A 21306-nucleotide genomic window follows, 5' to 3' on the forward strand; every position below is an offset into this window, starting at 1 on the left:
TCGAATGTTGACCCATCCGGTCTCCGCTTTAAACTGCAGGCTTTTTCTTGGACTGAAATTAGGGGCGTTTCTGTTTTTCTCATGTAACGGTTCTGCCGGCGGCAGTGTTGCAGTAAGGCATCCGTACCTACTAACTAACATGGCTTCCAAGTTCTATCTACCCTACACATCTATGGTCGGGATAAGCTTCCGAGGCGTGCGGTGTTGAAGAGGCACAGAGGGTTAAGTCATCCTGCCGTTGAACCAAGCCGTTGTCGGGTGTTAGTGTATGCCAGATGGCAGACCTGCTTGCCAGGCGGGATGGGGATGCCAGCGCGCGCGCGCCGCGGTGTGGCGTCGAATGACGGAACACTAGCCAGGTAGGTACCGGTAAGCGAAGGGGTGTGGACCTTTTGTTCATTCTTGGCGCACCACTCTTTTCAGGAACTCGAAGCCGCCGACCGAAACATCTTCTCCAGAGAAAAAAAAAGGAGCACCAGCAGCAGAAGAAGAAACACGAAGGCCACTAACAGCTGGCTCCATCCCGGTCATTTCGTCGTTTCGGCCTGTCAGTGTCAGCAACACAGAGACATCCACGACATTCTTCTCTTGCAGTGAGTGCCATCAACCCAGGGCAATGGTCCAGAACGACACCAAAGCAGCAGGGACATTTCTTGTCGTCGCGCTGGGCAGTCGACAGAGGCCGTGGCAAGGCGCGAACAATCACGCAAAGACTTCTTCTTTTCCGCTTTCCGAAGCCCGATCGAGCGGGTCGCATCGAATCTGCCGCGGTACCTCCTCTGCGATCCCTGTCTGCGCACGCTCGTATCGAATCAAGCTGCCAGGGCCCAATGGTCACAGTGCGCTGGACATGGAGGGTCGGAGGCGACAAACCAGGGTACTCTCCACCGTGCCGACACAGGTTTTGCACCATGAACCTCGACAAGCCTCTCAAGCTTCCAGTCTAACCCGCCTTATCGCCCGTCCCAAGAAAAGGGGCAGCAGTGCACCGTCGCACCGGCCAAGGCCTGGATAAGGGAAAATTGGGAAAGGCACCACCTGTTGCATTCATCCACATCCGCCCACCAGCCTCCTCTGCCTTGCCGGGTTCTTCATGTCGAGAACTTGTGTTTTTGTTTTGGCCTTCATGTTCATCTCACCGTCTCACGGGGGCCATGCCGGCATCTGCTTTCCTTCGACGGCCTTTCCAAGGAGATGGCCGAGGGTCCGCGAAATGATGTCGATGCCGTCGAGATGAAGTGGGAAAAGGAGAGCTGATGAGCCAACGAGCGAACATGCCGAAAGTGATAATTCCTATCAAAAGCAACTGATAGGCTGAGTGGCCTCGACGCGGCTCCGCCTATCTGCGCTCCGGTATTCTTCCGCGCGCGAGGGTGGCCAACGCGAGCTGGGGAGGTGTGGCAGCTGTGATGCTCCCACGCCCAGCATCCAGATCTCCACTTGGAAGGTCTGACCACGGGTTTCCATGCCCCCTTTTCCCGCCTCTCTCTCTCTGTGACCGGATGGGGCTTCGTCGTGTCGTGGAGTTCACAGCTAGGGCTGGCTGGCCTGTCCAACGTGTCTCGTCCGTCCGGGGGTCGGGAGGGGGGGGGGAGGGCTTCGATAGCGCGCATCTTTTTCCCTTTCTAATCTGTTGGTGGTTGCCATCATCGTCCTTCTTTGTATTGTTGTGTTTTCGAAAGTCGTACTGCTGAATTTTTGTCTTGTCTTGTCTTTTGTTTTTTATTTGGCATTGTCTCTCGTTTCCAAACCTACTGTCGCTCCCAATGAGAGGCGAGCGACGGTCAACATGATCCGCCCTCCGTTCTTTTCGAATGCCCTACTCATCACCCTCCTTACGGCCACCACACTCGTTCAAGGCCTCAGATACGACAAGGATGAAGAGAACTGGAACCTCAACACGAAGAAGTCGGCCAAGACGCCGCTCGAATATGACTACGATGTCTCTCTACGACCAGAAAACTACACCTACATGGGCTCCCCCCCAAACTGGCGGATGCCCGTATACACTCTCTTTTTAGATCGATGGGTCAATGGCGACCCAAACAATGACGACATCAACGGCACCCTCTACGAGACCGACATGATGAGCACGCAGCTACGCTTTGGAGGAGATCTCGAAGGACTGAGGGACTCTCTCGACTACATTGCTGGCATGGGTGCCAAGGTATGCTGAACGGCGGGGGCGGGGGGTTCGACCATCAAAGAAGAGAGGGCGGAGGGTGCTGACAGACGACAGGCCATTTACATTGCTGGATCTCCCTTCATCAACTTGCCATGGGGTGCCGACTCCTACTCGGTATGTGCAACTAGAGCTCACCTATCTTGGGTGTGGTGGTAGTGGAAGATGTACTGACCGAGGCCATGCCAGCCCATCGACTTGACTATGCTTGATAAGCACTTTGGACACATCCGTGAGTGGCAGGAGGTTATCCATGAAATTCACGAGCGCAACATGTGGGTTATCATCGATAACACTATGGCTACGTAAGTTTGCTTCCAGCAGGTGGTTCCGCTGAGGTGGTGCAAAATCTGACATGTCTCTCCCTGGCAGCATGAGTGATCTGATTGGTTTCGAGGGCTTCCTCAACGAGACGACGCCTTTCCGGACCGAAGAACACAAGGTTCTGTGGAAGTCTGATCGTGTGTACCCCGACTTCTCCATCGGTAACGAGTACAACGAAACATGTGACTACCCCGAATTCTGGTACGAGGACGGCAAGCGCATCAAGCCGCCAGGACTCAAGGGCTGCTACAACAGTGATTTTGACCAGTATGGTGATATCGAAGCCTTCGGTGTGTTTCCCGATTGGCAGCGTCAGCTGGCCAAGTTCGCCTCGGTGCAGGATCGTCTCCGCGACTGGCATCCTTCTGTGGCCGCCCGTATTGAACACTTTTCTTGCATGGCCGTGAGGGCGCTGGACATTGACGCTTTCCGTATCGACAAGGCCGTCCAGGTCACGGTGGACGCCCAGGCTTCCTTCAGCTCTGCGATGCGCAAGTGTGCCACCGAAATTGGCAAGACCAACTTTGCCGTCTTTGGTGAAATCACGAGCGGCAACACGCTTGGATCCATTTACATTGGCCGTGGCCGCGAGCCCGGGGCGGCCGAGAACTTGCATCCCGAAAAGGCCATGAACATGGACTCGGACTGGAAGAACAACCAGGACCTTTTTGTCCGGGAGCCCGGCAACAGTGCCCTCGACGGCGGTGCTTTCCACTACTCCATCTACCGTTCCATGACGCGTTTCCTCGGCCTCAGTGGCCATCTCCAGGCCGGTTTCGACTTGTCTGTCGACTGGGTCATGACCTGGCACGAGATGCTCAAGACCAACGACATGTACAATGCCAACACGGGCAAGTTCGACCCTCGCCATCTCTACGGTGCCACCAATCAGGATGTGTTCCGTTGGCCGTCGGTTGTTCAGGGCATAGAGCGTCAGTTGCTCGCCTATTTCATCATCACGTTTGTGCTCCCCGGCGCGCCCATCATCTACTACGGCGAGGAGCAGGCGCTCTACGCCCTCGATGGTACGGCTTCCAACTACGTTTTCGGTCGCCAGGCGATGGCCCCCTCGCCAGCGTGGAAGGCACACGGGTGCTTCCAGCTCAACGTCACGCAGTACATTGGCTGGCCCGTTGAGAAGGGCCGTCTCGGCTGCCAGGACGACGGCGTTGCTCGTGACCACCGCGATCCTGCGGCCCATCTGCGGAACACCTTCAAGCACATGTTTGCCATCCGCGATCACCTTCGCAGCATCGATCATGGCTGGTACCTCAAGACTCTCGCCAAGCAAACCGAGGAGATTTGGCTGGATGGTAGCACAAACTTCACCGAGACTGGTATTTGGAGCGTTGGCCGGGGGACCTCCGACACGCAACCCGAGGACGAAGAGCCTGTGTGGCTCATCTACAGCAACCGTAACAAGACCCATACTTACGAATTTGACTGCAGCAACCCCGATACCTTCAACAAGGGCGCCTTCATCGCTCCCTTTGACGCTGGCACCAAGATTCGGGATGTCTTTGAGGACGGACCTGAGATCACTCTCGAGGCTTCTCCTGTCAAGAACGAGTTCGGCAATAGCACCAAGAATGCGGGCTGTCTCAGCAAGATTGTCATGCCCCCTTATGGCTTCAAGATGTATGTGCTCAAGGATAGCTGGCTCGAGCCGGCCCCCATGATCACCAAGTTTGAACCCGGTCATGACATGTCTATCGATTCCACCGGCAAGGGCGGCGTGATCCCGATTCGCCTTGAGTTCAACCACGAGATGGACTGCGACTCTGTCAAGAAATCGACCACCGCCGTCCTCACGGTGGACCACTCGGGCATAGCCAACCCCAAGAAGCTCGACATCACCTGGGACAACAATGCCTGTGGGACGTTTACCCCCTCCGAGAAGAGGGAGTACATCGGGTCGATCGAGTCAACTTGGAAGATCACTGGAAAGCTCACCAATGTCCAAGACGGCATCATCAAGCTGTCCGTCAGGAACGCTACTAGAGAGGACGGATCTGCCAGCACCAATGCCAATGATCATTTCTTGATCCGGTTTGGGGCGCCAAACAACCCGGTCGTGTTTCCATCGTCGGCCAACTACTCCCGCACCCTCTTGCACTTTGACGGAAACAGGATGGCCATCAATCACAGCGCCGCGGGCGCTACGCACTTCAGGTTCAGCACCGACTTCGGTTCCCTCTGGAGCGAGTGGTTCCCGTACGACGCCGAAAAGACATACCAAGAAGTCGACGCCATGTACCGAGACAACACTCTCTGGACAGGCACGGAGCTGCAGAAGTGGGAGGGCAAGCACCTGCAGGTTCAGTACTTCAGCAAGCCCCTCGGCTCATCCGGCTTCATCCAGCACGCCGACAGCAACGACATCACCTTTGAGCGCCATGTCCCACACATTCGAATCCACGGTCCATACAACAAGTGGGGCTATGATGCCGGCTTGCCCGGCTCCATGGACTTGGTTCACCACCACACCTGGGAGCTGCACTACATGTATGAGTGGCCGGCCGAGTTCCAGCTGAACGTTTGGGGTATTAATCCCGACAACCAGCCCGATGTCGGCTTCATCTACGGTGACATTGACAACGACGGCATCGTCGACCGTCTTCCCCCGAGCAGTCTGGCCAGAAACGTGATCAACATCACCGAGGCCCCCCCCCTGCCGCAGCTCGCCTACAAGCTCGTCTACAACGACGCCACGTGGAGATTCGAGTACATTCCCACTGGTCACATTGGCATCCAGGTGGTTCTCTTCATCCTCCTTGCCATCATTCCCGTCTTGCTCGCCGTGCTTGCAGGCTGGATCTACATGCACAGCTTCTACCAGGTCAAGATCAACAAGTCCGGCTTCAGCTCCAAGGGCTGGGTCCCGCTCAAGCTTGGCAACCTGTCCAAGCTTGACTTCCGGAATCTTGGCAAGGGTGGTGTCGAGATGAGCCCCATGCCTCCCCCGCCTCCCAGCGCTGCCTTGGTTCCTTTTGGTAGCGGCGGTGGTCAGAGGACCGTCTTGATCGCGACCATGGAGTACAACATTGACGATTTTGGCATCAAGATCAAGATTGGTGGTCTCGGTGTGATGGCTCAGCTCATGGGTTCTGCCCTGAAGCACATGAACCTCATCTGGGTCATTCCGGTCGTCGGCGATGTCACGTATCCCTTTGACAGCATGCAGGCCGCCGAGCCCATGTACGTCCAGGTCATGGGCCAGCCGTACGAGATTGAGGTCTACTACTATACTGTCAACAACATCACCTACGTCCTCCTGGACGCCCCCATCTTCCGCAAGCAGACCAAGGCCAACCCCTACATCGCGCGCATGGACGACATTGAGTCGGCCATCCTGTACGCCGCCTGGAACTCCTGCATTGCCGAAACCATCCGCCGGTTCCCCGTCGACATCTACCACATCAACGACTACCACGGTGCCGCCGCCCCTCTGTATCTCCTTCCTCAGACCGTCCCCTGCTGTCTCTCGCTCCACAACGCCGAGTTCCAAGGTATGTGGCCTATGCGCACACCTGAGGAGCAAAAGGAAGTCTGCGAGGTCTTTAACCTCCCCCCCGAGGTGGTCAGGGACTATGTCCAGTATGGTTCCGTGTTTAACCTGCTCCACGCCGGTGCGAGCTACCTCCGTATCCACCAACGTGGCTTTGGTGCCGTCGGTGTGTCCCGAAAATACGGTGACCGTTCTCTGGCCCGCTACCCTATCTTCTGGAGTTTGAAGAACATTGGCCAGCTGCCCAACCCCGACCCCTCGGACACTGCCGACTGGGACCCGAACGAGGATATCTCGAACCAGTCGAAGGAGATCGAGATTGACCAGAGCTTTGAGGAGAAGAGAGGCGACCTCCGCCGTCAGGCCCAAGAGTGGGCTGGCCTTGAGGTGGACCCCACAGCCGAGCTCTTCGTCTTCGTCGGGCGTTGGAGTTTGCAGAAGGGTGTTGATTTGATCGCTGATATTTTCCCCAGCATTTTGGAGAAGTACCCCAAGACGCAGCTCATTTGCGTCGGCCCCGTCATTGATCTGTACGGCCGTTTTGCGGCCCTCAAGTTGGAAAAGCTGATGAAGAAGTACCCCAAGAGGGTCTACAGCAAGCCCGAGTTCACCCAACTCCCGCCATACATCTTCAGCGGTGCCGAGTTCGCCCTGATTCCGTCTCGTGATGAACCTTTCGGCCTGGTTGCCGTCGAGTTCGGAAGAAAGGGTGCGCTCGGTGTCGGCGCTCGTGTTGGTGGTCTTGGTCAGATGCCCGGTTTCTGGTACACTGTCGAGTCCATGACCCCCTCCCATTTGCTCCAGCAGTTCAGGCAGGCTATTGTCTCGGCTCTGGATTGCAAGTAAGTTGACCACAGCGTTCCTGCCTTTGCTGACGAACACGACTGACACACCTGATACTTTGCAGACACAACAAGCGCCAAATGATGAGAGCGTGGAGTGCGAAGCAGCGTTTCCCCGTCGCCCAGTGGCTCAAGCAGCTGGACGAGCTCTACAGCGAGTCCATCCGCATCCACCAAAAGGAGGCCAAGAAGAAGAAGTTTGATGCGCTCAGCCCCAGCCCCATGGGGACCAGGCCATCGTCTCGTGCCAGCAACATTTCGAACACTTACGTGGATCCAACCGGCGGCGCTCACACTCCAGGAATCACCCCCAGCCCAAGTCCAGGACCAGAACAAGGCCTCATGACGCCGAGACTGGCTTCCCCAGAAGCCCTGCCCACGCCCACGGCGCCATGGGCAGGTGGTATGAAGTCCAACTCGCCTCGTGAATCGGTTGCCAGCTCCATCAATGGAAACACACTGTACGCCAATCCCGCGGCCCAAAGTAGTACTGTCAGCGTTGACAGTTTCGCAATCAGGGCCCAGAAAGACGGCATGCACTCCCCAGGACTCGCCCCATCGGACAACGGACTCAGCCTCCCCCGGCCGGCCTTTGGAAATGCCAACCGCAACAGCAGTCTTCTCAGTCTTCCCGATGTCGTCGGTGACAGGCAAGACTTCAAGCTGCAGCAGGTGGACCAGTTCTTCAACGACACCAACGGAGAGTACTATGCCGAGTTCGAAGACATGCTCGAGACGTTGAGCGCCGGCAACTCGACCAGCGAGCTGTGCATCGAAACATTCCTCAAGAGAAGCGAAAAGGAGTGGTTCGCAAGATATCGTGACGCCAAGCTTGGGCGGTATAGAGAATCCCACATCGGCAGCCCTGGCAGCCGGCCCGAGTCGAGAAACGGTCTTGGTGGGCGAAACGAGTCGGTTGTCAGCCGTGGACGTCAACGACACCGCAGCATGACCCCCAGCGGTCTGGCCAGGTCCGTCTTCGAGACCTCGCCACCAGGCAATGGCGGCGGCGGCGGCGGCATGGTGGACGATGAGTTCCTGTTGGGCGATGGTTACAGAGCACCAACAGGTCTCAAGAGGTATGAACACACACCCCCCGTCTGGAGAACATGAATAACGATGCTAACCTTCCTTGTTGTGCAGAATCATGTCTATTCGCATCGGTGACTGGCCCATCTACTCGTTCTTCCTCGCCCTCCAGCAAGTCATTTCCGTCAGCTCGTACCAGATTGTCCTCCTCACAGGCGAAACCAACCAAACGCCAGAAAAGCTCTACATGGTCGCCGCTACCTACATGGCCACGTCGTTGATCTGGTGGGCACTCGAGAGAAACTTCAAGTCTGTCTACTCGCTCTCGGCCCCGTGGTTCTTTTACGGTCTTGCCTTCATGTTGATTGGCATTTCGCCCCTGCTTTCCGACTGGCGCGTGTCCAACAAGCTCGAGGAAGCTGCCACCTGCTTCTATGCCGCTGGCGCCAGCTCCGGTGCCCTGTCCTTTGCGCTCAACTTTGGTGACGAAGGTGGCGCGCCTACCAAGCAGTGGATCACTCGTGCCCTCGTGGTGTCGGGCTTTGCGCAGGTGTTCAGCATTGGTCTCTGGTACTGGGGCTCCATTGTCTCGACTCTGGATCCCACATCCACCATCTTCGTCGGCACTTCCAAGGTCCCCCAAGCCATCGTCGTCGGCATTCCCATCTGCCTGCTCATGTGGGCCATTGGTGCCATGCTTTATGTTGGTCTCCCTGACTTTTACCGGCAATCTCCGGCGAGCATTCCCGGTTTCTGGATCTCGCTTTGGCGCCGCAAGGTCGTCCCCTGGTTCTTTGTCATGATCATCATCCAAAACTACTGGCTGTCGGCTCCCTATGGCCGCAGCTGGCAGTTCCTGTTCAACACGCAGCACGTTCCCGGCTGGGGTATCTTCTTGCTTGCCTTGGGCTTCTACGTCGGCCTTTGGGCCCTCGTCTTGTGGGGCTTCTCTCATTTCAGCGAGGAGCACACCTGGCTCCTGCCCATCTTCGCCATCGGCCTCTGCGCACCACGGTGGGCGCAGGAGTTCTGGGGCACATCCGGCATCGGCTGGTACCTCCCGTGGGCTGGTGGCCCTGTCGGCTCAGCCATTCTTTCCCGCTGCCTGTGGCTCTGGTTGGGTCTCTTGGACAACATCCAGGGCGTCGGGTTGGGCATGTTGCTGCTGGCCACGCTGACCAGACAGCACGTCCTGACCGTCTTGGTGGGCGCCCAGGTCATCGGCAGTGCTTTCACCATGCTGGCGCGGGCGACCAGTCCCAACGCACTCTCGCCCAACACCACGTTCCCTGACTTCAGCCAGGGCATCATGCCTGGAGCAGCGAGTCCTTACTTCTGGGTGTGTCTGGGATTCCAGCTGATCATCCCCTTTGGGTTCTTCAAGTTCTTCAGGAAGGAGCAGGTCGAGAAGCCCTAAAGGTTTTGCTATACTACCTTTATCGTAATGCCTATTGTGCGTCTTGTTGCTGTTGCAGCCATGTTGGTGTTTTATGTCGGGTTGGCGGGCGGGCCGGCGTGCAAGGAAGCCTTTGTTTTTTGGTTTTCATTTTCTCACTCTCCATGACGAAAGGGTAATAGACGGAAACGGATTCCAATGTCAAAGAAACTTATGGGAGGTTGGAAATAGGTTTTCCAACTGGGAAAAAGTACATGATGACATTCACACACAGACACACACACAAACACACACACATACACACACACATAACTGCCTAGAGATTCGGTCCGACATAACATACATTTTCTTACAGTCCTTTACTTTTTATTTATAGTTGGCGGTAATTACATCTTTGTAGTGTATATAGTTGACGAAGCATCCATGATTTTCTGAAGTGTATTGTTGTTCCATTTCCCCTACGTCATGTCCCATCTTCTTGGGTCACCTTGTGCTTGCTTGCTCCTGCCAGAAAATGCGAGCAACCGTTGGCCAAGTCGTCGTACCAGTTTGCTCCCGTTGTCGTACCTACCACGAACCACACACCAGCACAAAGCCCCAGTAACGGTCACCGAGTCGGCTACAAATAGCGAGTTACTTTCGGCCCTCTTCCTACACCATTTTCCCCCTCCAACGAACTCACTCATCACCCCCGCCACGTACGAGTCGTCACCCTTTGCCTTTTTCCATCTCGATCCCCACCCTCCTTGCCAAACATGGCCGGGTACCTCCTCTCCAAGCTCGGCTTCGACCTGAAGAATCAAGCAGATAACCACAACCCTGGTAACAACGACGACCGCCCCCCTCCCCTCCCGCAACTCCACATCTCCACCGAGGACCACTTCCCCCCTTCCACGCAAGGGACCTACCCCCGTCTGTGCCAGCTATCCGACGGCTCCCTCCTCAAGAGCTACACCACCTTTGGCCCTGACAGGGAGAGAGTCCTGGTTGTATCACGCAGCGTTGACCAAGCTCGTTCGTTCGAAGTCGTGGGGGAAATCACACGCTCCCACGGTGACTGCGACAACTGTTTTCTTGCTGAGCTGGAGCCGGGGGTTGTGTTGGCTGCTTTTAGGAACCATGATTTGAGCGGTGAAGATGGTAATAAGCCGACCTGGTTCCGGATTACGGTTTGTCGATCTCGGGATGGGGGGAGGATTTGGGAGTATTTGAGCCAGGCGGTGGAGAAAGGGGGCTCGGATGGGGTGTGGGAGCCGTTTGTAAGGATTCCTGTGGGGAGGCGAGAGGAGGTGCAGTTGTTTTATTCGGCCGAGGCGGAGCAGGGGCAGAGGCAGGACACGATGGTGGTTGTTAGTGGGGATGGCGGGGAGACGTGGTCGGAGCCGAGGAGGATTACGGGGGAGGAGGGGTTGAGAGATGGGATGGTGGGAATTGCCGGTATGAAGGATGCAGTTTCTGGCAAAGAGGCGCTGGTGATGGTGTTGGAGACCACAAGGTGTGGGCCTGGGAGGTTTAGCATTGAGGCGGTGATTTCGTACGACGAGGGACTGAGCTGGGCGTCAAGGCAAGAGGTGTACAAGCCATCTGGAGAGGGTAAAAATGCCGGGGCACCGCAGATTGGGACTCTGGCTGGTGGGGAGGGTGTGGCGGTGGTATTTATGACAGATGAGGATGGGAACGAAGGGGTATGGCCTTCTGGGGCCAAGATCAAGACTGTGTTAGGGGTTGGGTTGGGGAATGGAGTGATCAACTGGAGTCGGGAGGCTGATACTGTTTTCGAGGAGGGGAGTTCATGGCCAGGGATTCTGGGAGTCGGTCACGGGGAGGCGCTGGTGGTCTGCGAGACGAGGAGCAGAATTGGGGGTAGGCTGTTGAGCTTGGATCTCTGACATCCATGACCATGTCCTAATCGGCCTCTTGTCGTATGACAGCATTTGACGAAGCCCGAGATGAGGAACTAGACGGTAACTCAACATGATTTCTTCAACTACCCAAATATTTGTTGGATTTCGCTCGAATCCAGTCCTCCAGATCAATATGGAGTAGTGGTTGCTTCGCCCAACTGCAATATGCACAAACCTAGAGTGGTAACCTGAACCAAACCACCGGTTTTCTTGGGTCTTAAGCGAACTGGAATATGCGCCGGCAAAAGAGCTGAACAGACTGCACGGCAGTCGTGACGGGTGTAATCCGTACCTAGGTATTTATCCGCCGCTCAGCATATCACAGGCGCGGCAGATCCTTCGACGCGATCATGTCTGCCTTACCCCGGATCGGTTAAAAGCACCTCTTCCCGTCTTACCCCAGATCTTGGACTGATCACCATTCACGAGCTGAGAACTGAAACAGCTAACCGCAGGAAGAAGTGACAATGCAGTCAGCGCTCCCGCTGACAGTTTCTCTTCTCAATTTGGAGCGCGGGGCTAGTTCTTCCACAAGATATGATGGCTTTATAGGTGGTTCACTTCGTCTTCCCTTCACCCAAAGCTTACCTGCCCATCGTTGCATTTGAGATTCCGTGATACCTCCTCTGCTTGTAGCGTTGCATGCATGGCCGTGTGCAGCGGACATTTTACGATCTTCACCTCTCACCTAGTTGACGTCGAACCTCCAGGGTAGGCGTCATTGTTGTCGGGGTACTGGAAAACCCCAGCGTCGAACAGTTGGGACAACTTTACCAGCACCATGTTGCTTCACTTCGCCATATACACCACTCTTTTTCTTACAGTTAGTCATGGAGCCAGTCTTCCTAATCTCAGCAATGAACATTCACTCGATGATGGTGACAAGGGCGGAGGGAAGCGTACAAGAGACCCAGGCTATGTGCGCATGCCGGTGTCGAGACAGAAGTTCAAGAGTAAGGGAAAGTCAAAAAGGGGCTGGCATTGGGGACCCCCGACCGACCCTCAGAATGACTCCCCATCTTTGAAGTCAAATCAACCCTTCAAACCTACTCATGCGTCATCATCGACAAGACCAACGCCAACTCTGACTAGAATAACGAGATCCCCACCAACCCAGCAGTCTCCGACTTTGCATCGCCGAGCAGCAGACAGAAGATGGGGCTGGTCCAATCTTGAAGAACTGGGCGGCATTGCCTACATCATCCAGTGTTCGTGCTCCACCCTTGAATTCCATTTCCACCTGATTTCAACCCCTGCTGACAAGTCCACAAACTTCTTTCTATAGTGGACATTGGCACGCCCCCTCAAAAAGTCCGCGTCTTCGTCGACACCGGCTCGTACGAACTCTGGGTCAACCCCCGCTGCAGCACGTCGGCGTCGGATTCCCTCTGCCAGACGTTTGGCAACTACTTCCCATCCAAGTCAAACTCCGCCATGCACATTGGTGGCAACTTTGCCGTCACCTACGGCACAGGGGCAGTGCGAGGAAGCTACTGGAGCGACGTGATGAGTATTGCAAGTCTGTCACACCTCCCCCAACTCTACAGGTACTTCTCACTTTCATGCTTGAGACTGACAACCCCCTAAAAAGTGCTCCAAATCCCCCAAGTCCAGTTCGCCGTAGCAGCCGACAGCAACTACACCTTCGCCGGCATCCTCGGTTTAGGCTACGCTTACCCCTATTCCATCCCCTACCCCTCCGTCCTCAACCTCATGGTCTCCCAGAAGATGATATCCGCCCCCATCTTCAGCCTCGGCCTCGGCGGCGACGGCGACGGCTTCAGCGAGATTATTTTTGGCGGAGTCAACCGCTGGAAGTTTGCCGGGCCGCTGGTCCCGGTCTCCATTTGGCCTCCGGTCAAAGAGCAGGATCCGAGATGGGTGCAATACTGGGTCAATGTCACCAGCGTCGGGTTGACGAAGCCAAAAGAGGCAGGAAAACTGTACACACCTCGGGAGGGGTTTTCCATGCCGACGTTGATCGACACAGGCTCGACGTTGAGCTACATCCGGGAGGACCTCGTGGCGGTGATAGGGCAGCAGTTCAACGCCGAGATTGACACACAGGGGAATTACTTTGTAGACTGCAAGTACAGGGACGTGGCGGGGACGGTGGACTTTGGGTTCAACAGCGGCGCGATGGTGATCAATGTGCGGTACAAGGATTTCATCTACCAGCTCTACCCGGGCAGGTGCATGCTTGGGGTGCAGCCGGCGGATTATGGGAGCACGTACTATGTGCTGGGAGACACGTTCATCAGGGGTGCTTATTGTGAGTCTTGCCCGTTTCTTAGAGTCAGCAAAATATCTACAAAGCTGACACATGCATACATAGTGGTATTTGATCAGCAATCAGACGTTGTGTGGATGAATCAGTACTATAATTGTGGCGACGGGGTAGTAACAGTGGGACAAACCCCAAGGGATACCGAGAATGTTGTCGGCGCATGCTAGCTGAGGTAGCTTTTGCGGTCATTGTGTTGTAGGTACCCTGAGCATGTATAAAGCAACATGTTTTCTCCCACAGTCCTCTGCACCTGGACTCTGAACCTCGAACCGCCTACTTCTTCAACTGCGGCCAACACAGGGGAAAGTCATGGAAACACCGGGAAACATCAAATTCCAAAGCTACGATAGGATCATGAATGCGAACCTACGTGGCCACCGAAATGCGTACGAGCATCCGGTGATCATGGAGTTTAGAGATCGAACTGTACCAAGACGCCTAGTTGCAAATCGCGCTCGATATGCCATGGCCGGGTGTATTTCCTAGTGACCATGACCCCTTCGGCATGGCTGGGAACCTCCTTCCTGCCGCCCGCAGGTGTGGAACCTGCAGAATTGTTCAAGCCACGGTTGGTTCGCCCGGTGTACCATGAAAACGGGCTCGTTTATGTGCAGCGCTTCTGTTTTGCCAGGCCGTTCATGAGCGACTTTGTTCATACCATGACCATGGCCATCTACACGGGAAGTTGGGGGTTCGATAGTAACTCCGGAGGTGCAGAACCATACAAGACGAGTCTTGGCTTCCGGTTCAACACATTCGAACTTGGCAAGGTCTAGCTACTGTTTCTGGGAGGATGCGGGCGCAGATGGCCAGGTTCATCAGAGCACCAAGGATTGAGCTGAGATGGAGGCTGTGCTTGCCGCACTTGGGTATCGTGACTGGTCTCTTGAGGGCTGGGTTCGCATCGTCATCATTACCAAGTCGGAATATCTGGGAAAGAACGTTACTCGAAACATGCTCAAGTGGGCAGCGGATCGAGCCCATCGACCACCGGGGCTAGACCCCAAGTACCAAAACGAACAGGAAGCCCACAGATGGGACGACTAAGTCTCTCCGGAGAAGCGATTGCAACACGTAAACCCACACCTTTGTACAATCCCAAGTCGACAGACTGTAATAAAAGCAGTACACAATATGATCGGCGAGCACAACGACGTCAAAGTGACCGCTGCTGAACATGACAATTGCGACGGAAGTGGTCATGTCTGGCAGGGTACCAACTACGCGATTGAGCCGAACCTGCTACCCGAAGACCTGTTCGTGATACAACCCACAAAAAAACATCCTACCAAGGAGCTTGAGAACCGATTCGTGCATTTCCATCATCGAAGCACATGGCCATTTTCACACATGTGAACTTACCCTCGGACTCAACATGTCCGTTCGTCGCCTCCATGGTGTACAACCTAGACAAGAAAACCGACGCCAAGGTCCCGCAACAGCTCGATGGCTACCAGGCTATTGACGAAGACGGCGCTGCTCTGATCGGTGTCATTTCTGCGCTAGAGTCACGTCCCCCTGTCAAAGAAAGCTGCTTTCCTACGCAAGTGTCAGGAGGGCCTGCGATGCCGTTGAACCGCAACAATATGGCCCAATGGTGGATCGATGGTTGGGAGAAACTCATCATCATCACGACGTCCCAGTACGTCCATCACCACGCTACTGAGTCTATGCTGAAATGGGCTGAAAAAGGTTGGCGACGGAAAAGCGAAAATGTGGGAACCTGTTCGCAATCAAGATTGCTGGAAGGAGTTGTCGCAGATGTTGGGTCGCTATGCAATGTACGGCTGTGAGGTTGCCTTTTGGTATGTACCTCCTGAAAAGCATTGGCTGGCTCAGCTGGAGGAGTACATAAAACTCATAAAGGAGAAAAATAAGGTGGCGGAACAGTTAGAAGAGGAGAAGGCAAAGAAGACAAGGGAAGAGAAGAAAGTATTGGAGGAGGAAAGGAAAGTATTGGGGGAGGAATAGAAAGTAGAGGAGGAGGATGACAAAGGTGGACTAGATGTCGAGTCAAATGATGGTTCAGAGAGTGAGGAAGTGATCATCAGCCATGAAAAGAAAAAGAATAAGGGCAGGAAGGCTAATAAGAAGAAGGGCAAGAAGCGAAGATGGAGAGGTCTCAGGGAGAGTACCTGGTAGAATTGGGTCCTTGGCTCACGACGAAGCTGCAAAGCGAAGATGATAGATCGGTAAGTAAGGTAACTTGTGTCAGTGTTATAGAAGAGAAGGGTTTACCGAGCAATACAATGATCATTCTTCATACCATTCTGTTACACAACCAGGGAGAGTAAGCAATTTGTATCCCATCAGAGAATTACCTCCCGTAGGCTACCTATCTAGTCAGGATGGTACTGGTGCTGTTGTGGAGCTTGAAGGGCCAGAGGTGGGGGAACGCAGGGCCCACGCAAAGAACAGGATCACATCTGTCAAAGATGGTCTGGACTTTTCAAGGAGATAATGAATGCAGAGTTAAATTCATGAACACTAGTGCCAGACTAGGCTCCCAGAATGCCAGGACAGAGATTTAGGGCTGTTGTGGCGTCGACGGACCAGTAGAAACTGGATTTTCTACGAGCTAGATACCCTGATTCAGATGTATGTGGTGGCTGGCTGGTGCTGCGCCATCTCACATTCTGGGGGCGCGGAATTCTTTGTACGAATCGCGTTGGTGCCCGCGTTTGGATGCTCGGGGTGGAAGTTGCTGTGAAGATCGAGGTAGAAAAACACTTCGATTCCCCATCTCAGGTAGCGATTTGTTGTCTAACGGCATATAATTGATCAACCTTTGCTACTGTGCTTGTCAACACTGTGGGCTTGGAATCTGTGCCCAGTAATCTCTTCACTATCACCGCCAGCTAAAAACAAAGCAACCATGGCACCAGTCTATGCAGACCACCCATTCCCCCTTATCCAGACTCCTGTGTTTGCAGCGAAACAAGACCCGCATGCAAAGGTTGGACCACCTCCATCATCTGATCACCCCTAACGAAACACGCTATTCACACTTCAACTGCATGTACAGGTGGACAGCTTCGACCGTGCCGCCTCGGAAATGGCCAACGCGCACAATCTCATGATCCGCGGCCTTAATTCCATCTATCTTCAAGCTCCACACATCACAGCTCCCGACGTAAAACCCTTTTGCCGGTACATTGCGGCTTTCACCAACCTGATTCACGTCCACCACCACGGCGAGGAGACACATTTCTTTCCAGAGGTAGAGAGGTTGTCGGGGGTGGAGGGAATCATGGAGACGAATGTCCATCAACACGGCGTGTTCAAGAAAGGGCTACACGATCTGGAAGATTACATCAATGGTGTTCTGGCGGATAAACAGGAGTATGACGGTAAGAGGGTAGTGCAAATGATTGATGTATTTGGGAGAAGTCTCGTTGAGCATCTGCGGGATGAAATCCCTACGTTGCAGAGGTTGAGAGAGGTGGATGGAGAGGGGAGAAAGATGGCGGAGTCGATTGAGAGGATCATGGGGGAGGAAGGGGAGAGTTCGATGGTTTGTGCCTTCTCATATACCGACTTTCTCTTTGGCGATCGACTGGCGGCTAATCAAAGGGGGTCATAGAAAGCACTTGGAATGCCTGGCATGTTGTGGTGTTTTGCCAATCTGGACATCCACTTCGAGGACGATATATGGCTGGACTGGCCTGCTGCACCGGGCCCTGTCAAGTTTCTGTATCGGAATGTGTTCTGGTGGGTTTATACTGATCTTAGGAAGTTTGGATCAGTTGACAGGAACGGCAAGCTGAGGGCTCTATATGCTGTTCCCAAGTCAGAATAAGGTAGTGTGCCTGGGGATGGGCCCACTTTGTGGACGGTTCGGTTTTGTTACTACCCCTGTTTGCCCCTATTTGCCCCCTTTATCCTCTTATTTCTTGCTGCTTTTTGGATGGACACATGGTTACATAAATATTGAATGGATCTGATTACATAGTCGGAGCAGCGATATCAACATGCATAAGAATAGATACATGTGGACATTGCGTTACATGTTGAGGACTTAAAAGATCAGGTAATTCACACGCCTTTGATCATGTTTCAAGGCCTTTCTACCACTAGGTATCTTCTCTTATAAGACTTTTAATCAATATTTCAAGGTATTCTTGCTGTTTGTAAACTGGCCTATTGACCATCTACGAAGGCCAGTTTATGATAGTTTAGACGCTAAAGTTTCACGTGTAATGGCTGTTCAACACAAGACACCCTACCTATGCAGTCTGTGCTACAGCTTCCCACTTCAGTTCCGTCAAATCCAGTTGCGAGTGCCTACCTACCCTTCCACGGAGCCACCTAGCTAGCAATGCATGCTCGCCAATGTTGTGGCATCGGCTTGCTGCCTTCCAATTCAGGAAACTCATTATGCCGGTTGATCTGCGCTCCCTTCTCACTCAACCCACCAAATGTCAGGTCATCTATTCCCGTCTCGATTTTCGCAATCCCCGCACTTCATGTTGCTCCCATGCAGACTGCATCACCTGGGGGTCTGCCGTAGGAGGAGAGGAGGACATCATGCAACGTCAGACACACATAGCCGAGAAGCAAACACGGCAGTATCTGGACCTCCTCGTATCCCGGATGCCGGCATTCGGCGGCATTGCATATCGGCCGTACAATGTCTGATAAGCCCACTGCCTTTCAACGATTCTCCTTCGAGTACAATGAAGGTGGAGGAGCGTTTTGGTAGCCCATTGTCCCTAATTCTCGAGTTCGACTACAGAAAGCATGGCAGGAAAACCCGAGGCTGTCGATCCTGACGGGATCGGAATCATCTCGAGCCACGAAACGAGGTCATCCGATCGAGGCCCTGAAAAAACACCTGCCAAGCCCTATGAAATGGAAACACACGATGGCCAGGAGCCAGACAACATCACGGACCAGATCCCGCACTCTCTGCTCGAGGAATTGGCACCAAATGGCGAATACGAGCACATCCTCTCCAAAATCAACGCCATGTCAACGGAAGAGGCCCTAGCCATCATCCGCGAATCGCTTACTTTCCACGCCGATGACTGGAACTTTCCCACTGTCATGCGGACAAGAATGCAGAGACTGATGAAAGAGAGCCCGAAAGAGTACGGCGACTTTTATGAGCGAGATCTCAGAATCGATGCTGTCATGATGCGCTGGTCCAGCCCCTATCCGGGGGTTAGAGCTGTGGCTGAACTGACTGACAATGACTCCACCCCCGTAGAGACCATTAGGGCTTACTTTCTGGGTATATCGTGGGCTGTGATTGGGACCTTTATGGCCACGTTTTTCAACTCGAGATTTCCGAGCATCAGTACGTGTTGGCCTTCATTTATCAAAGGACATGGGGCTGACAGACACGGGCAGCTCTTAGTGGGAGTGTTATTCAGATTCTTTTGTACCCGTGTGCAAAGGCCCTTGAGTATGTCCTTCCGGACTGGGGATTCACGGTGTTTGGGACGAGACACTCGCTCAATCCGGGGCCGTGGACGTTCAAAGAGCAAATGTTTGCGACGATTACCTACAACATCGCTATTTACACCACCAACTCGTATGGGATGGTGCGTTGACTCTTTTTCTATATTCGCCTCTCTAAAATGATGCTGATAAATACAGATCCTCGTCCAGAAGATGCCCATTTTCTACGGCCAGAGCTTTGTCAACTATGGCTACCAGCTCATGCTGACCCTGTTCGTTCAGCTCATGGGGATGGGCTTTGCAGGATATCTCCGCCGGTTCTCAGTATATCCTGTCAAAGCCCTCTGGCCCACCATCCTTCCCACCATTGCCATGAATCGAGCATTGACCAGGCCAGAGCCCAAAGAGAACATTCACGGTTGGACCATATCCCGGTACAACTTCTTCTACGTCTGCACGGTATCCATGGCGATCTACTACTGGCTGCCGGGTTATCTTTTCACAGCCCTCTCCACCTTCAACTGGATGACCTGGATTGCTCCCGAGAACTTGACCTTGGCCATTTTGACTGGCTCATCTCTTGGGTTAGGTCTCTTTAACCCAATCACCACTTTTGACTGGAACATTGCTACATCTTCCTTTGCCGCCCTCGCCAACCCTTTCTTCGCCACAGCAACTGAATGGTGCTCCGCTTGGCTCGGAGCGGCAGTCATCCTGGCCATCTTTTACAACAACATGAATCACTCTGCCTACCTCCCCATCAACTCCAGCTCGGCCTTTGCCAACGATGGGAAACCGTACCGTGTGCAGAATGTCATCTCAGCAGACAACAAGCTCGACGAGCAGAAGTACCAAGCCTACTCCCCGCCGTTCTACTCTGCCGGATACATCCTGACTGTCGGAGCCAACTTCGCGTTTTACCCAGTGTATTTCTTGTACATCATGGTCAACCAGTGGACGACGGTGGGCAAGGCCTATGTTGACTTTTACCAGGGGCTGAGGAGGGGGAAAGGGAACTATGAAGGGGCGATGGATGTCCATTCGAGGCTGATGAGCCGGTACCCCGAGGTGCCGGACTGGTGGTTCATCTTCATTTTGGTGGCGGCCATTGTCGTGTCGGTGATTTTCTTGAGGATATATCCACTGGAGACACCTGTGTGGCTTGTTTTCCTCATGATAGGCATCAACATCATCTTTGCCGTCCCGCTATCTTTGTTGTCGGCCACCACGGGGACCAACCTGGGGCTTGGGAGTCTGATACAGGTGCTGACGGGGTATCTTCTGCCCGGGAACCCCAATGCTTTCTTGTTTGCGCAAACCTTGGGCAGCTGGGCGTTGGCCGGTTACGGAGACAACTATGTGCAAGATCAAAAGATGGCCCACTATGTCAAGATCCCCCCGAGGGCCGTGTTTAGGAGCCAGATTGGGACGATCATCATCACCTGCTTTGTTGCGGTTTCGACCCAAAACTTCATCATGGAGAACGTGAAGGGCTTGTGCGAGCCGGACCAGCCGAGCAGGTTCACCTGTGCTGCTGACGGTGCACCGCTGTATGCCAGCAGCTTGATGTGGGGATTGCTGGGCAGCGAGAGGATGTTTGGTGCCATGTATCCGATGTTCAAGTGGTGCTTCTTGATCGGGACGGGCATCGCGGTAGTGTTTCTGGTCGGGCAGGGATACGGGCCGAAATACCTGCCGGGCATCAAAGAAAGACTGCGGGGAAGACTGAGACCAAGGACATTTGCGCAGCTTGACAGGACAATCTTTCCTTTCGTGGCCAGTCTGTTGTGGTTGAACCCCGTGTTGATCATCCACGGATTCCAACACTGGGCGCCATCCAACCTGAGCTACAAGACGCCCGGGTTCATCCTGAGTTTCATTTTCATGTACCTGCTGCCAAAATACCGGCTGGCATGGTGGGAAAAGTACAATTACGTGCTTTCTGCCTCGTTGACGGCAGGCGTCGCCATCAGCGCCCTCATCATGTTCTTTGCTGTGGGATACCACCCCGTGAAGCTGGATTGGTGGGGGAATCGGGTCAGCCACGCCGGCATGGACGGGAAGAGTGTGGGGATCCTGCCGATTCCCGAGAAGGGGTACTTTGGACCGGAGCGGGGCCAGTTCCCGTAGTGTAGTCTTTAGATCTGCTGATCTTGATGTTGAGAGTGAGGCTGTTGGCAAGAGTTGGCGAGGCCTCCAGTTGCGACAGTCCACGTTTCAACCCGACATGGAATCCCGTACATAATGAGCGTGTAAGTAGTCGTGAGCTTCGCTTCAATTAGTAACATTGAGCGTATGGAACATCGCGTCGGCCTTCCTCCAGTAATAAGAATAAGTGTGGTTGGGTCTGGACCAGAGGGGCCAATGAGCACAGTCACCACGCGTCACCACCCGGCAGACGGCTCGAGTGCCGGTGCGGGGCCGGTGATTG

The 21306-nt window shown here is 54.2% G+C and overlaps 6 protein-coding genes across 6 annotated transcripts; all 6 read left to right on the plus strand.

The window, feature by feature from the left end:
* The first annotated feature begins 444 nt into the window (after positions 1–444).
* On the plus strand, positions 445–9742 carry QC764_502730 (uncharacterized protein). The gene is made up of 7 exons (XM_062947536.1): positions 445–2167; positions 2240–2299; positions 2372–2487; positions 2555–6856; positions 6922–7935; positions 8000–9563; positions 9586–9742. Exons 1-6 carry the CDS (start codon positions 1790–1792, stop codon positions 9300–9302), a joined length of 7173 nt encoding a protein of 2390 aa, XP_062798404.1. The 5' UTR covers positions 445–1789; the 3' UTR covers positions 9303–9563; positions 9586–9742.
* A 294-nt stretch (positions 9743–10036) lies between these two features.
* QC764_502720 (uncharacterized protein) lies at positions 10037–11170 on the plus strand (the record flags this gene model as incomplete). Its single annotated transcript, XM_062947535.1, has 1 exon — positions 10037–11170. The coding sequence occupies one exon, from the start codon at positions 10037–10039 to the stop codon at positions 11168–11170; it is 1134 nt and encodes a 377-aa protein (XP_062798405.1).
* A 796-nt stretch (positions 11171–11966) lies between these two features.
* Positions 11967–13639, plus strand: QC764_502710 (uncharacterized protein; the record flags this gene model as incomplete). Its single annotated transcript, XM_062947534.1, has 4 exons — positions 11967–12393; positions 12471–12704; positions 12777–13457; positions 13521–13639. The coding sequence occupies 4 exons, from the start codon at positions 11967–11969 to the stop codon at positions 13637–13639; spliced, it is 1461 nt and encodes a 486-aa protein (XP_062798406.1).
* Positions 13640–14866: 1227 nt separating this feature from the next.
* Positions 14867–15443, plus strand: QC764_502705 (uncharacterized protein; the record flags this gene model as incomplete). Its single annotated transcript, XM_062947533.1, has 2 exons — positions 14867–15164; positions 15211–15443. The coding sequence occupies 2 exons, from the start codon at positions 14867–14869 to the stop codon at positions 15441–15443; spliced, it is 531 nt and encodes a 176-aa protein (XP_062798407.1).
* Positions 15444–16205: 762 nt separating this feature from the next.
* QC764_502700 (uncharacterized protein) lies at positions 16206–17524 on the plus strand. Its single transcript, XM_062947532.1, has 3 exons — positions 16206–16428; positions 16498–16986; positions 17056–17524. Exons 1-3 carry the CDS (start codon positions 16348–16350, stop codon positions 17269–17271), a joined length of 786 nt encoding a protein of 261 aa, XP_062798408.1. The 5' UTR covers positions 16206–16347; the 3' UTR covers positions 17272–17524.
* Positions 17525–17775: 251 nt separating this feature from the next.
* OPT6 (oligopeptide transporter 6) lies at positions 17776–21005 on the plus strand (the record flags this gene model as incomplete). Its single annotated transcript, XM_062947531.1, has 3 exons — positions 17776–18771; positions 18825–19018; positions 19074–21005. The coding sequence occupies exons 1-3, from the start codon at positions 18213–18215 to the stop codon at positions 21003–21005; spliced, it is 2685 nt and encodes an 894-aa protein (XP_062798409.1). The 5' UTR covers positions 17776–18212.
* Between the last annotated feature and the right edge of the window lie 301 nt (positions 21006–21306).

This window comes from Podospora pseudoanserina, chromosome 5 (assembly GCF_035222485.1).
Source record: "Podospora pseudoanserina strain CBS 124.78 chromosome 5, whole genome shotgun sequence".
NCBI classification, from domain to species: Eukaryota; Fungi; Ascomycota; class Sordariomycetes; order Sordariales; family Podosporaceae; genus Podospora; species Podospora pseudoanserina.